At 41.4% G+C, this 20,135-nt stretch overlaps 1 protein-coding gene across 1 annotated transcript in view; it reads right to left on the bottom strand.

Moving 5' to 3' along the window:
• parp8 (poly (ADP-ribose) polymerase family, member 8) overlaps positions 1-20,135 on the bottom strand; it is a 361,099-nt gene that overhangs the window by 216,372 nt on the left and 124,592 nt on the right. Inside the window, exon 4 of the mRNA XM_043688244.1 lies at positions 6,976-7,065. Coding sequence (XP_043544179.1) covers positions 6,976-7,065 — 90 coding nt within the window. The remainder of the gene's footprint in view (positions 1-6,975; positions 7,066-20,135) is intronic.

Here is a 20,135-nt window from a genome sequence, read left to right as displayed (position 1 = left end):
TGTCTTCTACCTTTGAGCCCGTTCTGTATCCAAATGGCTAGTTCTCCCTGTATTCCATGAGATCTAACCTTGCTAATCAGTCTCCCATGGGGAACCTTGTCAAACGTCTTACTGAAGTCCATATAGATCACATCTACTGCTCTGCCCTCACTAATCTTCTTTGTTATTTCTTCAAAAAACTCAATCAAGTTTGCGAGACATGATTTCCCACTCACAAAACCATGTAGACTATCCCTAATCAGTCCTTTCCTTTCCAAATACATGTACATCCTGTCTCTCAGGATTCCCTCCAACAACTTGCCCACCACTGAGGTCAGGCTCACTGGTCTACAGTTCCCTGGCTTGTCTCTCAGACTATGGGGAAGCATGAGTCAGCACGGAAGGAAGTCTATAATATAAGGAAACAGCGGAGGCATGGTCCAGAGAACCGGGGTTGGCCTTTTAAATAGCCTACTGCTGCACTCAGCCTTCCCTCCCTATAGCTTTCTTTTGGACACAATGTACTCAACATTAATCCTACACTTGGCCCCCTATCCTCACTGCTGGCAATGAAATTTGACTGTGATGGGGCATTTTCTCCAAAGGCAGGTCAGCCAGGTCTATCTGCCTTGATATCAAAAATCCAGATGTCAGTTAAGATTTCTTGGAGATGTTCAAAACCATGACAGATTTGGACAGAATGAATAGGGAAAAATGCTATCTTTGGCAGAAGGTTCGAAACAGACAAGGCTTTAACTGTCGATTTTGGCAAAACTAGTACTGCATAGCAAGTGGTTAGGATCTGGGAGACATTCCCTGACTATTGGCTGGAGATAGATTCAATCAAGTTTTTCAAAATAAATTGGGTCTTCATTAGAAAAAGATACTTGATCAGAATTTCCTGAGAAAGTGGTGGGTGTGGGTACAATTACAATGTTTAAAAGTCATTTGGATGGATACATAAATAGAAAAGGTTTGGAGGGATTTGAGCCAGGAGCAGGCAGGTTGGACTAGTTTAGTTTGGGATTACGTTTGGCAAGCACTGGTTGGACTGAAGAGTCTGTTTCCATGCTGTATTACTGTGTGATGAAAACGTGGGGGTATGAAATGTGAATTATTTTTACAGAGAGTTAGCATAAACATAAGATTTTCTTATGTTAAACATAAGATAATCTTGAGGCGGCACGGTGGCTCAGTGGTTAGCACTGCTGCCTCACAGCACCAGGATCCTAGATTCAATTCCAGCCTTGGGCAACCGTCTGTGTGGAGTTTGCACATTCTCCCCATGTCTGCGTGGGTTTCCTCTGGGTACTCCAGTTTCCTCCCACAGTCCAAAGATAGGCAGATCAGGTGAATTGGCCATGCTAAATTGTCCATAATGTTAGGTGCATTAGTCAGAGGGACGGACTGGGTGGGTTGATCTTCGTAGGGTCAGTGTGAACTTGTTGGGCCAAAGGGCCTGTTTCCACACTGTAGGGAATCTAATCTAATCTAATGGGCCAAATTACCTCTTGCACTGTCACGATTCTCTGATTCTCTGTTTAATGGGACTCTGTCAATAATTGAGTTCTTAATGAATTTATTGCATTGAGGAGATTTGATAGTGCCACACAGGGGGGTTTAAACTAGTGTGGCAGGGGTATGGGAATCAGAGCAGCTGGTCAGTAAATACAGAGATTGAGAAAGAGATTGAGACCAAGGCTGATATGGCTAAGAAGAAGAGCAGTCAGGAAGAGGTTAGTGAGTTCAGTGGAACTGGAGATTTGGACTATATTTGCTTCATTGAAGAACTATAAAGGTAAGACAGATGAACTTAGAGCTAGGATTAATGAATGTAATTATGATGTTTTGCTATCACAGTGACATGGTTGTAAGAGGGGCAAGGTTGGCAGCTTAACATTTCAGGTTATCTATAGTTTAGGCGAGACAGAGGAAGAAGCAAAAGTCAGGAACTGACAGGGAAATTATCAGCTTAGTCAAAGAAAAGGAAGCATACCTAAGGTCTAGACAAAAAAACAGACAAAGTCCTTAAAGAGTAAATAAAAGGTAAGAAGGAGCTCTAACGGGGAGTTAGGAAATGTCATTAGCCAGCAGGGTTAAGGAGAATCCCAAGGCATTTTGTAAATATATTAGGAGCAAAAGGGTAGCCAGGGAAAGCAGAAGCTCACTCAAGGATAAAGGAGAGAGCTTATGAGTGGGACCACAGGAAATGGGTGAGATCCTTGCTGAGTATATTGGTGTACATTAAAGAAAGGGACATGAGGGACGTTCAGGTTAGAAAAAGGTGTTTGAATGCTCTTGGGCAGATCAACATAATGAAGGAGGAAGTGTTGGATGCCTTAAAACACATTAAGATAGACAAGTCCCGAGGGCCAGATGGGGTCTATCCCAGGGTACTGTGGGAGGCAAGGTAGGAAATAGCTAGGGCTTTAACAGATATCTCTCCATGTTCTTTGGCTTCAGGTGAGGTTTTAGAAGACCTATGGCTAATGTTGTTCCTTTGTTTAAGAAGAGAAACAGCGATAATCCAGATAATAACAGGCCGGTGAGCCTGACATCAGTGGTGGGGAAGTTGTTGGAGAAGATACTGAGGGACATGATTTTTTCACATTTGGAAGTGTATAGACTTGTTAGTGATAAGCAGCATGAATCTGTGTGAGGGAGGTCATGTCTCACCAAATTGATTGTTTTTTTTGAGTAGGTGCAATAATTATTAATGAGGAAAGAGCAGTCAATGTTGTCTTCATGGACTTTAGTAAAGCAGTTGATAAGGTACCTCATGGCAGATTGGCACAAAAGATAGAGTCTCATAGGACTTAGGGTGTGTTGCCTAGATGAATACACAACAGGCTTGGTCATAGAGAATAGCGGTGGCAGGGTGTTTTTTGGAATGGAGATCAGTAACAAGTGGTGTTCCGTAGGGATTAGTGTGGGATCTATTTTATTTGTAATATATAGATATAAATGATCTGGAGGAAATGTAGATGGTCTGATTGGTAAGTTTGTGGATTACACCAAAACTAGAGAGTGCAGATGGTGAAGATTGTCAAATGATACAGAAGGATATAGATAGCTTGCAGATTTGGGCAGAGAAATGCAGTTTAATCCATATAAATGCAAGGTGATGCATTTTGGAGGATCAAATACAGATTCAAATTATACAATAAATGGCAAAACCCTTAGGAGCACTGAAAGATCTGGGTGTACAGGTCGACAGATCCCTGGAAGTGGCAACACAGGTAGATAAGGTGGTCAAGCAGGCATAGAGCACACAGTTGCCTTGATTGGCTGGGGCACTGAATGTAAAAGTTGGCAAGCTAGGTTACAACTGCACAAAACATTGGTTTGGCCACATTTAGAATATTGCATTCAGTTCTGGTCACCACACTACCAGAACGACGTGGAAACTTTGGACAAGGTGCAGAGAAGGTTCACCAGGATGTTGTCTGGTCTGGAGGGTTTTAGATATGAAAAGAGGTTGGATAAACTCATATTATTTTCACTGGCAAGATACAGGTTAAGGGGCGACCTGATAGATATTTACTAATTTATGAGAAGCATAGATAAGGTGGATAGTCAGAGGCCTTTTCCCAGGGTGGAAAGGTCAATCAGAAGAGGGTAGGGCTGAAAACGTGTTGCTAGAAAAGCGCAGCATCCAAGGAGCAGGAGAATCGACGTTTCGGGCATGAGCCCTTCTTCAGGAATGAGGAAAGTGTGTCCAGCAGGGCTCATGCCCGAAACGTCAATTCTCCTGCTCCTTGGATGCTGCCTGACCTGCTGCGCTTTTCCAGCAACACATTTTCAGCTCTGATCTCCAGCATCTGCAGTCCTCACTTTCTCCCAAAAGAGGGCAGATGCAAGATGAGAGGTAGAAATTTTTGGGGAGAAGTGTCAGGAAAGTTTTTCACACAGAAGACAGTGGGTGCTTGGAATGTACTACCAGTGGAGGTGATGGAAGCAGGCATGTTAGCAACATTTAAGATGTATCTTGATAGACACATGAACAGATGGTGACCAGAGTGATAGAAACCATGTATGGACAGTAAGTAGTGGGTATAAATAAATGATTAGGAATCAGTGCAGGCTTGGTGGGCCAAAGATCTGTCCCTGTGCTGTAGTGTGCTTTGTTCTTTATTTAAATTGGATTTATGAAGTTTGGTTTGATGACTTAACAAGGTAAGATAAAATTGGTGATGAAATTTCACATCTGTGGAGGATGTGAAATCTAGCTACAAATCAAATGGCAAAAGTATTGCCTTTCCAATCTATGGTCTCATCAGTTGTTATTGACAACTGGCAACAAACATTGAAGAGTAACAGTTAAATGGAAATCGTCCAAGTATTAAATATGTGAAAATGTTCTAGGGGCCTTTGAATACAGTAGGATACTTATTAATCCTGTGCTGTCAAAGCTACATCTGTGTAGGTAGTCTATTTGTACTGCAAGTTATTATCAACAGCTTGCTGTTAAAACAACAATTGTGCTGAAGTTTCAGTTTTTGATTATTTATTGCCTGTTCCTGTTGTCATGTTTGAACGAGCAAGCAGGTGCCTTGAGCTGCTCAGCCAAAAACACTTTGACCTCATATTCCCACGGATGGCAACAGCTACGTGTAAGGCTGGGGCAGCACTGCCTGCGGAGGCATGACTGTATACCAACCCAGTGATAATGCTGTCTCTAATGAAAAGAGCACCAGTGTTTTGGTTTATTATCATCAATAACAGCATCACTAATGCATTATTACTTATTTGATAAAGTGTGATTCTTGATCAATTTGAAAAATTGAGTTAAAACCAAAGAAAAAAAATCTAATGTAAGGCACACTTTGAAAATGAAAACAATATTTTCACTGGTAACAAGGGAGTAGAATTCAATCTCAGATGCAGCATAAAAATTGATTATGGTCCACTTTCATGATGTTGACAATGCATAACCCATCAAACTTGAGACACATGTGAAAATAGGGTTTGAGCCTCATTAGGGTATCGCCAGGACTTCTGTGCAGATGGGAAAATGATTCCTACTTCATCTAACCTCACAGTGACATTTTTGTTTAAAACATCAGATTTTGGTTAGGCTGTTATGGATTACAACTCTTTCTACTTCATACATGAAGCCCACTCAGCAGCTCTCACACATCATTTTCTCAAACTACTAAACCCTCAAAGTCAGAGTCATAGGGATGTACAGCATGGAAACAGACCCTTCGTTCCAACTCGTCCATGCTGACCAAATACCCTAGACTGATCTAGTCCCACTTACCAGCATTTGGCCCATATTCCTCGAAACCCTTCCTATTCACGTACCCATCTAGATGCCTTTTAAATGACATAATTTACCTGCTTCCACCACTTCATCTGACAGCTCATTCCATACACACACCACTCTTTGCATAAAAAAGTTGCCCCTTCGGTCTGTTTTAAATCTTTCCTCTTTCATCCTAAACCTATGCCCCTAGATTGGGACTCCCTCACCCTGGGAAAAACCTTGGCTATTCACCCCATCCATGCCCCTCATGATTTAATAAACGTCAATAAGGTCACCCGACAGCCTCTGACTCTCCAGGGGAAAAGCCGCAGCCTATTCTGCCTCTCCCTGTGGCTCCCTCCAACCCTGGCAACATCCTTGTAAATCTTTTCTGAACTTTTTCAAGTTTAACAACATCTTTGGTCCTCCTGGTCCTCCTGTCCCATGTGTCTCCTAATCATTTATTGGTGTCACCTCACATCCATATCACTAGTAACTACAGTTCCATCTACTTCCAATCACACACAGTCTCTGTTTGCCTCACTGCAGAATAAACTGGCCCATCCCCTGAAGTGATAGCTCGCAGCATCCTGACTGACTTTTCTGTGGTCTTGACTTGGAACACCGACTGTGGACCAATCTCAGACTGCAAAGACAAGATTCGTGGACTCTGGTAGATCCGAGGGCCTCGGTGAACAGACTAGCCCCCTCAAGTGGTACTGAACAAGCCCTTTGACTGACGGGGACACTACCTCCTTATTGGCACAAGGAATTAGTGAGTTGCAGCCACCAGGTACTTATTGACTTCCACATTGGGAATTTGTGCTATTGTAGGAGGAGTGAATACTTGAAAGTAATGTATAAATTAGGTGAGTTAAACTATCAAAAGAATGTAAATATACAGAAATAAAGCCACCACTACTCAGTAGCAATATTCTAAAGTCACCATCTTAGGCTTAAGGGAAAAAAAATTGGAAAGAACGTTATTCAACTTTCAGATTCAGACTTTTGCTCTCTTGCTGTATTTTCTCAGCCTTCTCAACATTGTCCACATCTCACCAGAAATGGGAAAATTTCACTCTGTGTTTAAATGATGGGTTCAAATCATTCATTACATCGACAATCAACTACAACACCACTATTATAACAGAATTGGCAGGAATAAATTATTGGAAGAAAGATGTATTTCTGCATTGCTAGTTGTTGTGAAATTGTCAGCCTCACCTTTAGCTGCCAAGGCTGTAAAATCTGGAATTCCTTCTTTAAACGTCTCCTACCTTCCATTTCCTCTTTTCCCATCAAAGCACTCCTTAGAATCTTTTTTTTTGCTTAAATATCTGTTCAGATGGCTTGACAGTTATAGTTTATAGAATTTTCCTTTATTAATAGCACTATTTAATTAAAGTTGCTTTTGTACACTTTAATAAAAGAATATATTTCGGATTTCCTCAGAATTAAACTTCAGAGAAAATCTCCTGTTATTATGGTTTTCTTAATTCATATATTTCACAGTAATAAGTGTTGTAACAGGACATTCAATCAACTGGCCCATGAGAATGCATATGCTTCACAACAGTCCCCTCCTACTGATCTTCATCCAATCCTATCAGTTAATATCTTCTATTTCTTATATGTTAATCAAACTTGTCCTTAATCACATCTTTTTTATCCCATTTTTTCCACCCCAATAGAACAGTTCTGAATCTTTCTAACATGGTCCAAAATGCGTCTAAATTTCAAGGTCTTACCTGTTGCTATTCTTTGGAAAATGACTGGAATGGGGTCTCTTGTGACTAGCACATCATCGTCATTCTCTGAATTTGACACATAGGTATTGTCTAGAAAAAGATAAGAAGACAGCTTACATCAAATTATTTCACATTATTTCCATGCAGGTTAGTTTCTACATTCAGAAAATAGCAGACTTTTATTTAACTGAAAATTATTTTGAAACCATTTACTTCCAGCAGAAGTCGTGAATTTTAATTCCGTTTTATTGGTGCTTTTTGAGCAGTCACCAACAAAAGACTGAAAACAACAAGAGTTCAATGTCACCTGACAGGGGGTTTTGGCAAAATTAAGCCCCTGGGTTTTTCCAATTCATAAATGTATCATGTGTGGCTCAAAGAACAAGTTTGGTTTCTCAATGGTCAAAATTACCTAAGAAAGATTGTGAAACAGAGGAAGTCTAAATTTGATCCTCAATAATGCCATCCTTTCATAATGCACTTTATCAATGAGAAGCAATGTCAATCTTTTAATCTACTCAGAGACATCCAGCATACAGCACAAAAGCTATATTTAGTTTCAACAATCTGAATAGGAAACAGCTTACGGTTGTGGTACGTATTTAATTAGATTAGATTTTTTCTCTGTCCCTCTACAAATGAATGTAGTGATGGTTTTGATAAATATGGCCAGAATTGACTGAAGTAATGAAAGACTTATATATCCCAAACTCGTTTTGTTTCGCAGTAACAGCTAATTATTAACTTTAAACAATTGATAATGAATGGAATCAGATAGCTCACCAATGAATCAACAAATATTTTGTGCCCTGTGTTATCAACGGTGTTGAAGTACATCTTTGGACATAATCTAACAGCCACTGAGATTGCAATCCACAGACCTTCAGGATCTACGGGGCCAATTTTCGATGTGAGGGGACAAGGATTTTGCATGGTGACTAATATGGCATCTCCATTGGCATGGTAACTGATCCAATCAACAACAGGTTAACCCATTGAGAGCCATAAAGTGTGCAAGTAACTCACCCTATCACAGCCCTAACACTGGCAACCTGAGTCTGGGTCCTAAAGTTTGCAGATGAGCCGTAGTCCTCACGCAATCCAGCATGACGAGGCAGCTTTTATTTCTTCTTCTCACTGGGGAGAGTGCATGCTGAGAGGGAGATCAGTGCTGCCTTAAGCAAATGACTTGCACATTCCACCTTCCCCCATGTCCCTTATCCATGTGCGTGCATTTGCCCCCAGCTTAGCAAATAGAGGCTCCTTCCAACCAGGCAGGATGCCACTGTTTACACAAATGGGAAACCAGCCCCCTTTCTCACCCTTGAAGTGTTGAGTTAAGGCCCTTAACTGACCCATTATTGTTTAAAGGCCTAATTGTCAGTGAGTTGAGAATGTTGCACCTGGGCGTTTGCTCCCAGTACGGTGAGAAGAGGGTGTGTTTTTCTCCTGGGCAAACTCAAAACAACTTTTCCTCCTCCTCACCACCTCTTGCCTTTCCAGGGAGGGGGTAATTCTATCACATGTGTCTCTTTGCCTGCCAGACTGCACTCAAAGTACATTATGTAATTAGTGATAAAAATATTGCAACTGCAATATTGTACAGCAGAATAAAAGCAGTACAAATCAAAGAGAATATACTGTTGCTCTGTAATGTAAGTGAAACAAAGTACAAGGTAGTGAACACAGAGGATTAAGACATTCTGTAATGTAACAACAATAGACATTCAGCATCTTCCATTTACTGTAATTTATTTGCTTGCTGTTCTGCAGCATAGACCAGAATCTTTTAAGTTGGAAATTTGTATACTGATGAAATCTTATTTTGTAAGAATTCCAGTCAGAAATAGATACAAAGACTGAAACACAGCAAAAAAAAAATCAGAATATTCTTATTCAAGAGTGACAAATAAAATTGGACAATTTATGACAGGGTTTCCACATAAATGGGCCAGAGTCAATTACTAAGGTGATGGCAGCTGTTGTTCTCACTCTTTTTGCACTTTCTCTGCAGCCATAACATTGTATTCCTATCTCTGTTCTATTATCCTAATGCACTCTGTATGGTATGATCTGCGTGTACTGCACACAAAACAAAAAACTGTTCACTGTAGCCAGGTACATGTGACAATAATCAATTAAATTAAAGCGAAGAGTATTCGGCTTCTGGGTGTCAGCAATTTTCCTGAAAGGGCTTCTTCGATTTTCTTTATCGTGCGCATGAAGACATGAATATCGAAGCAATTTTAAAGAAAACCCTTCACTTTTAAATAATCTTTAAAAGAACAGAAGTGTACCTTAAGAGGCTTGCTTCCCCAAGAGTGTAAACATTGCTGCCATTCAATACTTAATTTCATTTGACAGAACTCCTTTTGAAAACTGTAAGACTACCATCCCCGAGACTATCTATAGAAAAATGAAGTAATGTGAGAACTGAGATTTTGGAATGGGAAATAGTGAGATAAACGTTATAAACAGGCATGAGGCAAATAAATCAAACTTTCCAGTTCCAATCTGTATGATTGTGGCCAGAATAATAACTTTTGTCCGGTTGGTTTTCCACTTTATTAGAAGCTGCACAGAATTAAGAGGCTTGAGCAATCTAACAGGAACATGGTGTACAGTGATTTCATGGATCAAGTTGTTGTGTTACAGGCTGACAGGTTGCAATCTGTGGACATTATTCCCTAAACAGGGAGCTTTGGCTTCAATTTGGTTTTTGAAAAGAACATAAACAATAGGCAGCAACTCTTTCTAATGGGAACAGAAGGCGAGTGGTGCTAACTCATTCTGCAACCACAAGTGGAATTAATGGCATTAGCAGCATCTAAGGGAGAAAGTCTCATGGCACATTTACAGGCAATCATCAGGGAGATGCTCAGTAGAAGTGAATCTCATCTCTGTACAGAAACAAGAGTTGCAGAAAAAGATTTGTAAATTTGTTTGTTTTATCCAACTTCAGAATTTTTATTGGTGCTTTTCCTACAGAACTCAGCCCATTACCCTCATGTTGCTGATCACTTACAGTGCAGCCAAACAGCAGAAGATTTACAAGTCAAGTGCAAAGTTGTGTGTGAAAATAATCGATTCTCAGAATACCTGATTTGTTGAGAATGAATGGAAACAAGTAAATCATAAATTAACTCTACTGAGGCCAGTATCTCATCAGCAAGTCACCTTTTATTTACACATGGAGAGTCCTTGGCACTGATCCAACTTCTGCAGAGCCAGCTCTCAGAGTGACAGGATGTCTGACACTCTGTTCTTTTCTTTCCCCCAGTTTGAATAGGATGTTTGACATTCTTGTCCTTTTTTATTAAAATACCCTGACACGACCGCCTAACTGCAGTAGTGCTTATTTTTTTCCCCGGCACCCATGTTGTGTGTGTGCAGATGTGAGACACAGTGAGAGACACAAGGTGCACGAATCTTTATCCAGTTTCCACCACCAGGAAGCAAAGAAACACCCAAGTGGCCAGTGACAAGCAGTGCCCTTCACATCAATAGGCAATGCTGCGTGATCAAACAGTGAAGGGGAGGGCAAAATAGAGTTGGATGGGGAAATAATGCACTCCACTCCCTGCGGGGCCCACCTCTCCCTGAACAACTCCAGGCTATCATTTACCAGCAGGAAATTTGAGTATTTGCTGAAGTTGAATGGTATTCTTCATCATACAAGGATGGCTCTACACCATCCATCATCCAATGGTCTGGCAGAAAGAGCAGTCAAAACTTTGAAAGCTGCAAACTCACAGCGCAGGAGTAAAACATGCCCAGCTCCTCATCAGCCTTTCCTACTGTTCTAGAATCAGTAGGTTCTCCCTCTCCGTAAAGCACTGAAGACATCTCGAAATCGGAGATGGACACGGTGAACATCGCCACCTCGACACCGTTGCCACTTGAAGAAGAGAATGGATTTCTTCTGATATGCAGTAGTTCACCTCTTCTGCCCAGAGCATATCAGAAGAAATCCATTCTCTTCTTCAAGTGGCAACGGTGTCGAGGTGGCGATGTTCACCGTGTCCATCTCCGATTTCGAGATGTCTTCAGTGCTTTACGGAGAGGGAGAACCTATTGATTCTAGAACAGTAGGAAAGGCTGATGAGGAGCTGGGCATGTTTTACTCCTGCGCTGTGAGTTTGCAGCTTTCAAAGTTTTGACTGCTCTTTCTGCCAGACCATTGGATGATGGATGGTGTAGAGCCATCCTTATATGATGAAGAATACCATTCAACTTTAGCAAATACTCAAATTCCCTGCTGGTAAATGATAGCCCATTATTTATAAGAAACACTTCTGGGAATCTGTGTATTGCAAAAGATGTGCTCAGTTTTTCTATCATCGTTCCCGTGTTTGATGAAGGAACTCCATGCACTTGCAGCCACTTTGAGTGGGCGACCACAATGACCAGGAACATTGAGCTCATGAAAGGACCTGCATTGTTGATGTCCAAGTCCAGGGTTTATCTGGCCATTCCCGTGAATATAGGGAAGTTGCTGATCGTAATTTTTATTCTTGCTGGCAGTCTGGGCACTGCCCCACCAACATGGCTATGTCTGCATCCAATCCTGGCCACCAGGTATAACTTTTTACCAACTTCTTCATTTTGGAAACCCCTGGATGATCCTGGAGGAGTTCAACCGGTATCTGTTCCAAGCAAAGGTCACTACCAATCACTTTTGCTCCCCATAAAAACACACATCCTCTACTGTAATCTGGACTCTCCAGGTCCAAAGGATTTCAGGTGTGGTTGTGATGGCCTTTTGGCATCCCCTATCACCATCTGTTTCAGTTTCAGTGTTGCCAGGACTGGATCTTTCTGCGTCCAAAGTCCAATAATGTCAGCTGTGACTAGAAGTGTCTTCAGAAAATTTAAAACCATTACGGACTCTTCCAGTGGCAGTACCACACGGTGGTGTATCTGCCAGAGGGAGGTGGTTCATTGCATCTACATTCACTACTTGGCCTCCGGGACAGTGTTCCAACCCATAATGACATGTACATAGTATCACAGCCCACCACTGAATTTGGCCTGAAGTTAGGATGGCACTGTCTTGCCCTCTTTAAGTAGAGCTGAAAATATGTTGCTGGAAAAGTGAAGCAGGTCAGGCAGCATCCAGGGAACAGGAGAATTGACGTTTCAGGCATAAGCCCTTCTTCAGGAATGGGCATAAGCCCTCCTGAAGAAGGGCTAATGCCCGAAACATCGATTCTCCTGTTCCCTGGATGCTGCCTGACCTGCTGCGCTTTTCCAGCAACACATTTTCAGCTCTGATCTCCAGCATCTGCAGACCTCACTTTCTCCTCTTTAAGTAGACCCAGCAGGGGTCTGTGATCTGTTATTATTACAAATTTATATCCATAAAAGGTATTGGTGAAATTTCCTGATTCCAAGTATGACCACCAAACCTTCCTTCTCTGTCTCATATTTATGCTCCGCATTAGTCAAAGTCCTGGATGCAAATGCTGTTGGGCCACCTATGAGCTAATACAACCCAGATGCCACACAGGGAGGCATTGCGGGGAAATGCCAGATCTCACTTGGGATCATAGTGTAGAATGATAACTATTTCTTCACTTCTCTGAAAGCTATGGCTAGGCTACATAGCCATTTTCAAGGCTGACCCATTTTTAAGAGTTGGTGCAAAGGATTGAGGCCAGGTTATATTTGAACTTTCCATAATAATTCACCAGCTCAAAGAAAGACCTAAGCTTGGGTACAGACGTGGAAGCCAGGGTGTCTTTGATTACTGTCACTTTATCTTGCAACAGGGGTAACCTGATTTTTCCGACTCTAGACCAGGTAGGTCACTCGGGGTGCCTGGAACACACATTTTTCCTTTCCAAAATATATACCTGCCTGGGAGATGTCTAAGGACAATGTTGAAGTTCCCTAAATGATCCTTGTTGGTCTTCTCTGTTATTAGCACAACTTCCAGATAAATGGCAACCTAGGGTAGACCTTGTGAAATGTTCTCCTTTGTCCACTGTTACATTTGCAAAGGCTGAGAATACCCCAAAATGGCAGTTTCATACATTGGTACAAACCCTTACCTCATCTAACCACAATTGCAAATACACATGGCTCATGTCCAGCTTCGTGAAGAACAGCCTGCTAACCAGCTCTGCAAATAAATCCACCAGTGAGGATTGGGTATTTATCCAGCTCTGTAAAGTGGTTTACCATTTGTTTAAAATCCTCACAAAGGTGAACCGACCCATTGGACTTCACAATCCGTATGCTGTGCATTCCACAAACTGGAGTGGTCTGATGATTTCTTCACTTTCCAGCCTTCTGATTTCTGCCTTTACCAGTCATCTTAACCTCGTCAAAAATCCTGGTATAGATCTCTCGGTTCTCAAATCAATAAGTAAATCCAATATTGTCTCAGAATTAGAGGAGGCTTGATGTCATATTATTCCTTAACTAAGTCCATTAACTCTAGTACATGGTGCCTCAGGTGCCCCTGTTAGACTTGTTCGGCGAGTGACAAAGAAAAAGCGATGGATCCACAAACTGTTAGGACAACTACTTTTTGCTTTTCATCTGCCCCGGTGTCATTTGCCCAGAAAAGGTAATGCAATCTTTCCACTTACTGGGCTCAGTCTTCTACAGCAGGATCGAATTAGTCAAGCTTCTGAAATATCATGCCAGAAATGCTTACCCAAACTTAAAGATGATAATTGTGGGCAAATTTCTTCAGGAGCGTGCTTTTCTTTCATCATCACAGAAATAACTCCACAGAGGCTGATATCCCATCACCAAGTCACACTTTATTTACATGGAAAAGTCCTTCGCACAAATCCCATTTCCTCAGAGCCAGCTCTCAGACACTCCTGTTCTTATCTGTCAGCCAGGTCTCCCTGATTGGATATTCTATGAGATGCTCTTGACTGACCTTGTTCTAATCACTACAAATAATTAACTAATTTCAACTAAGACTGTAATTAGTCTCTGTGCTGACCTCAATGATCCAGGGTTAAGAGCTAAAAAAACAAATACTAGACACAGTCAGTTCTGATATAAGACAATAGTTCTGTTCCCGTGCGATCTTGCACTATAGGAAAATTGCACAATAGCCATGCCATTTCACCAAATTGCATTATAGCTAATACAGGCAAGGACAGTTTATGTTCTACAAGTAATGGTCTAAATTCTTCAAACATGTTAAAGCCAATGCATGTTGAAGAAATGTGCGTTATAGCAGCAAAAGAAAAGTACTGCAGATGTTAGAAACTTGAAATAAAGAATCTGGAAAACATTCAGTGGGGAGAAAGAAAGGGTTAACATTTCAGATTTGTAACCTTTTATCAAAATCATTATGACAGATGGTCACAGTGGTGAAACTTTAGTCCTATTTTCTCTTGCCTCAGTGCTGCTTGCCCAGCCGATAATTTCCAGTATTCTGTTTTACTAAGAGCTGATAAAGTGTGGCGCTGGAAAAAGCACAGCAAGTTAGGCAGCATCCGAGGAGGCGGAGAGTTGACGTTCTGGGCAGGAGACTTCATCAGCCTGATGAAGGGTCCTGCCTGAAACGCCAACTCTCCTCCTCCTCAGATGCTGCCTGATGTGCTCTGCTTTTTCCAGTGCCATACTTTATGGACTCTGACTCTCCAAGATTTGCAGCCCCACTACCTTCTGTTTTTATCACAGAAGTAGAAACTTGTTGTAGCTATTGATCCTCTTCACAAAACCACAATGTATGTGTACAAATGTGTAGTAAATGTAGGATATGGACAAAGTTGGACTTGACTGTGATGCCCTCCATTCTCAAATCATTCTGTATTAGGTTCACCCATGAAGAATGCCTGGATTGTTACAAAAGATCAGTAGGGTGTAAATTTGGCTTAAGCATCATGTAAAATGGATCATTGTGAATTGGCTGCTTTTTTACACAATGCCAGATTTGCTTTTCCATTCAAATAAATTCACTTGCACCCGTTTTGTGCAATGTGTACAAATTGATATCTTCAAACCTACCAGAAGAGGGGGAATGTTAAATAAGGAACAAATCTTAAAACTGTGGAGTATTGTACATTTAACAGAGAGAAAAGAATTGCATTCATTAGCAAGAGGTAGAAAATCAAGCATTGTGAATTGTTTGAACACAGAATAGATTGTAACTGAGTTTTGACTCTTTCACAGCAGAATCTAAATGCTCTGCGAATACATCAGTCAGAGAAACACAAACCCTGCTAATTGAACAGGACATATTTGCTGGTGTAGCATTACTTCCTCATCATAGTGGAATTATTAATCAGCATCTTGCAGATAATCATCACAAAGCAACATCAGTGTATATAGCTCCATAACAAAATTAAGCAAACAAGGCAATAAAAAACATACTAGGTGTAAAGTCACTTTTATTTTCTTTTTAATTTAATTACCCTTACGCAAACTTAATGCTAAAGTGTTGTTGGGCCAAACATGCCCTATTCTTTAAAGAATAATCAGAAAGAACACAGCTGAAAATCAGTCCCTGCAGGGTGCTCTCTTACAGTTGTGACTCTCGCCCAGGGCTGTAGTCAAGAAAGCTCACTGGACTAGGGTGAATTCATTAAATTTATAATCGGATGGTAGATTTTCCATCAATTGCACCACATATAGAATCCCTAACAGCCTGGAAGTTTATACGATATTTTGCTGACCTTCACCACAGGAGATTAAATGTTTCTGCAACTGACGTTTTTGAAGAAGACTTGAATTCTAGTATGGTACATTTGAACTTATCAAGTGTAATACTGCTAATGATATTTTACTGAACACTGTAATACAAGTTGCAAGAATTCCTATGTTTGTTAGTCTGCACAGTGGTCCCACAGCTTCTTATATTGATGTTCAGTGACTTACAAAATCATTGAATCTGAATTTGGGATTACTGAAGACAGCTACTGGCTAGCTATTGCCAATGGCATCTGAACTGGAGTTTGCAGGTTGCAGGCTATTGGAGCAACACACATAGATGTTCGCATTGCTGTTTTGGAGGCTTTAAGGTCAAAACAGCAAACTGAAACCATTGCCAAGTTCAGCTGACTTGCAGAAGGATTACAAAATGACAAAACAGGACAAAATGATTTCACAGCCTTATATACCCACTGTTCTTGAGCTGTGAGAAGTTCACTGAGATGAAAGGATGCAGTGCGAATTCTTGGTGGCGGAAACAACATTTTGGTCATGACAGATAAAGAAATACATTTGGTGTGAAATAATGAAAGAAAGCCTACAAGAATCAAATTACAAATGAATAGGGCCCTTAACATAAACTTACCCGATCACATTTACAACCAATAAATTAATCAGCATTTTTGAAATGCAGCCAAAATCGTTGTATAAGCTAACCGAGCAGGTTATTTGAAAACAGCAAGGTCCTACAAGCAGCCAAGTATGAGAGATTGGGTAATTGTTACCAGACAGGACACAAGACCGAAAGACAGGTGATTGACAAGTGGATACCAGTATAAGCATGAAATTAGAGAACATTCCAAATTCATGCCCTCACTGCCACCCCTCTCCCCCATCGACAGTAGCCAACAAAGACAATGGGTGCATGCTTAATTCACCTCATTCAACATTTTGCCAAACCGAAAACTGCCCTCGACTGTAGCTAAAATTGTTGACTACACAAAACCTGGTAGAAAATAATGTGAACAAATGGAGATATTGTTCACAACTGCTGTAAGATTTTTAAAAAGCGGAATATTTTTAAACAGCACAAAACTTGTATTTTGTTGATGTTCAGAGAGATATGGGTACAGCAAGGTCCTACAACCAGCAAAGCATAAGGCATCAATAAATTTAGGACAGATAAGATGAGAAATGTATGCACTCAAAGAGTTTTAACAGTTTGAAATTCTCCAGCCCTTAGGATTGTGGATTTGCCACCATTGAATACACTAGATTGAGATGTATAGATTTTCTCAGGGAACTGTGGGATATAGGATGCAGAGAGAAAAGGGAAGTTGAAGATCATCCATGACCATACCGAATGGTACAGCAGGCTCAATGTATCATTTGGTCTTCACTCCTTATTTCATATATTCTCATATTAATAATACTTATCATTATTAATGTGTAAGTTGCTCAGCAACTCGTGATGAAGGAATAACCTGCAAATTGAAAATTATAATTTGCCGATGTTGCCTGGAAAATTTGCCGTACTGCCCTCAATCACTCCCATGAGTTTACTTATGTTGCTAAATTTGCACCTAAGTTTCAAATTAAACTCATTACAGAAAGTTCACAATGGGGAGTCTTGAAGCGCAGAGGACATGTCTCTATCTCAGAAGGTCGGGATTCAAGTCCCACCTGCTCCAAAGGTGTGTCACAACCCACCTGAACAAATTGATTAAAAATCTATGGAAACGCTGGTGGCTCATTTTGAATGTCCTTACCTTGGAGCCAGAAGCTCTGGGTATAGGTCCCCCTGCCCAAGAAGTACGTCATAGAATATCTGGACTGATTGATTAAAACTAAGTTGAAAGTTAATGATAGTACTTAACAATGTAATGAGTATAATTGTGTTCCTGCAATACCAATGAATCTCTCTAGCACAAAAACATAGAATCATAGAATCCCTATAGTGTGGAAAGAGACCATTTGTTCCACAGAGTCCATACCAATCCTTGAAGGGAATCCCACCCAGGCTCATGACCCCAACCCTATCTCCATGATCCCATATTTGCCATAGCGAACCCACTAAGAAGACTGGCAATTAATAAATAAACACTTCCAACTCAGGTAAATGCAAATTGAGTTCAAGTTAAACGAATGGACAATGTTATGGGATACACAACTCTCACACTCATCTCAATGTCGTGTAAGTTAAAGTTAAGTCCTTGATATAACATGAGTTGTCTAAAAGAGATACATTAGATTAGCAGAACATCTAAAGGGGAAGAAAGATTAGATTAGGAATCTGACACAGGTAGCCCAGTGACAGGACAAAAGGTTACAAGAAAAGTGGGTCATGTTTAGAAATACTATGTTGAGAACATGGTATAATAGACAACACAAATCACATGGAAATGTCTGATGTAGACAGCAATGTAAGCAATGGAGAATTAGAGAGTAAAACAGATGGTAGCAGTTTGCAAATTATATACAGCACTTGACATTCCCTTCAAATGATCTAACGGTGTTCTAATGGACTATAGCAAGCAGATAGCAAAATAGTGGAACCATTCAAAGATCTCAAGGGTGGCTTGATATTAAGTGACACATTTAGCAAAATACAAAATTAAATCATTTTCATAAGTTCTCAAAAGTCTCCAAGTAATGAAGCTAAAGAAGGTGAATACTCCAGCAAACTCTGGACCAATGTGTCACATGGTATGAATTATTAGGAGACAGTAAGGACTGCAGACATTGGAAGCCAGAGTCAATAGATATGAAGCTGGAGTTTCCTTTTCCTTGGATGCTGTATGACCTGTGTGCTCTTTCAGCTTCAGGTATTATCTATTGGTTTACCGAGAGATCAATTTTCCATTTGCCCTGGTTATACTTTCAGAACCTGCCATCGAGAAAGGACTAGGGTGGCAGATACATGGGAACTCCAGCACTTGCAAGCTACTCACCATCCTGACCTGGAAATGAGCTAAGTAATCCCTCAACAATTGGATCAGATTTAAGCTCTGTGGTTCTGCCACATCCAGTATTGAATGGTGGTGCACAATTAAACAATGCACTGGAGAAGGAGGAGGTTCCACAAATATCCTCATAATGAATGATGGAAGAGCCGAACATAAAATAAAGTGGAAACATTCCCAGCAATCTCCAGTCATAAGTTCCCAGTCAATGATCCATTTCAGAGCTGAAAACGTGTTGCTGGAAAAGTGCAGCAGGTCAGGCAGTATTCAAGGAGCAGGAGAATCGATGTTTCGGGCATGAGCCCTTCTTCAGGAATGAGCCCTTCGTGAGCCCTTCTTCTTTCGGGCTCATGCCCGAAACTTCGATTCTCCTGCTCCTTGGATGCTGCCTGACCTGCTGCGCTTTTCCAGCAACACATTTTCAGCTCTGATCTCCAGCATCTGCAGTCCTCACTTTCTCCTAAATGATCCATTTCAGCCTTCTCCACTGGTCCCCACATCATAGATACTAGTCTTCAGCCAATTCACTTCACTCCACGTGATATCAAGAAACAGTTGGGAGCACTGGTTAATGCAAAAGAATACAGGCCTTAACAACATTCCAGCAATAATACTGAAGACTTGTGCTCCAGAATTTGTCACTCACCGAGCTAAGTTCTTCCAGTACAGTTACAACACTGGCATCACATTTGCTCAAGTATCTCCTGCAGACAAAAAGTAGGACAAATCCAATCTTGCCAGTTATGACCTATTCTACTCTTGACCATTGGTAAACTGGCAGAAAGTGTTATCAAGCAGTACCTGCTCAGCAATAACCTGCTCAGTGATGCCCAGTTTGGCTTCTGCCAGGACCACTCCACTCCTGACCCCATTACAGCTTTTGTTCAAACACAGACAAAAGACCTGAAATTCAGAGGTGAGGAAAGAGTGACAGCCCTTGACATCAAGGCCACTTTTGACTGAGTGCGACATTAAGGAGCACTAGCAAACTTAGAATCAATGGGTACTGGGGGCAAACTCTCCGCTGATTGGAGTCATACCTGGCAGACAAGAAGATGTTTATGGTTGTTAGAACTGAAAATGTGTTGCTGGAAAAGCGCAGCAGGTCAGGCAGCATCCAAGGAACAGGAGAATCGACGTTTCGGGCATAAGCCCTTCTTCAGGAATCGGGAAAGTGTGTCCAGTAGGCTAAGATAAAAGGTAGGGAGGAGGGACTTGGGGGAGGGGCGTTGGAAATGCGATAGGTGGAGGGAGGTCAAGGTGAGGGTGATAGGCCGGAGTGGGGTGGGGGCGGAGAGGCCAGGAAGAAGATTGCAGGTTAGGAGGGCGGTGCTGGATTCGAGTTCGGCTTCCTAACCTGCAATCTTCTTCCTGACCTCTCCGCCCCCACCCCACTCCGGCCTATCACCCTCACCTTGACCTCCCTCCACCTATCGCATTTCCAAAGCCCCTCCCCCAAGTCCCTCCTCCCTACCTTTTATCTTAGCCTGCTGGACACACTTTCCTCATTCCTGAAGAAGGGCGTATGCCCAAAACGTCGATTCTCCTGTTCCTTGGAAGCTGCCTGACCTGCTG

Source organism: Chiloscyllium plagiosum, chromosome 1, assembly GCF_004010195.1.
Source record: "Chiloscyllium plagiosum isolate BGI_BamShark_2017 chromosome 1, ASM401019v2, whole genome shotgun sequence".
Classification (NCBI taxonomy): domain Eukaryota; kingdom Metazoa; phylum Chordata; class Chondrichthyes; order Orectolobiformes; family Hemiscylliidae; genus Chiloscyllium; species Chiloscyllium plagiosum.
The sequence above is the reverse complement of the archived record's forward strand: the minus strand, read 5'-3'. Positions and strand labels throughout refer to the sequence as shown.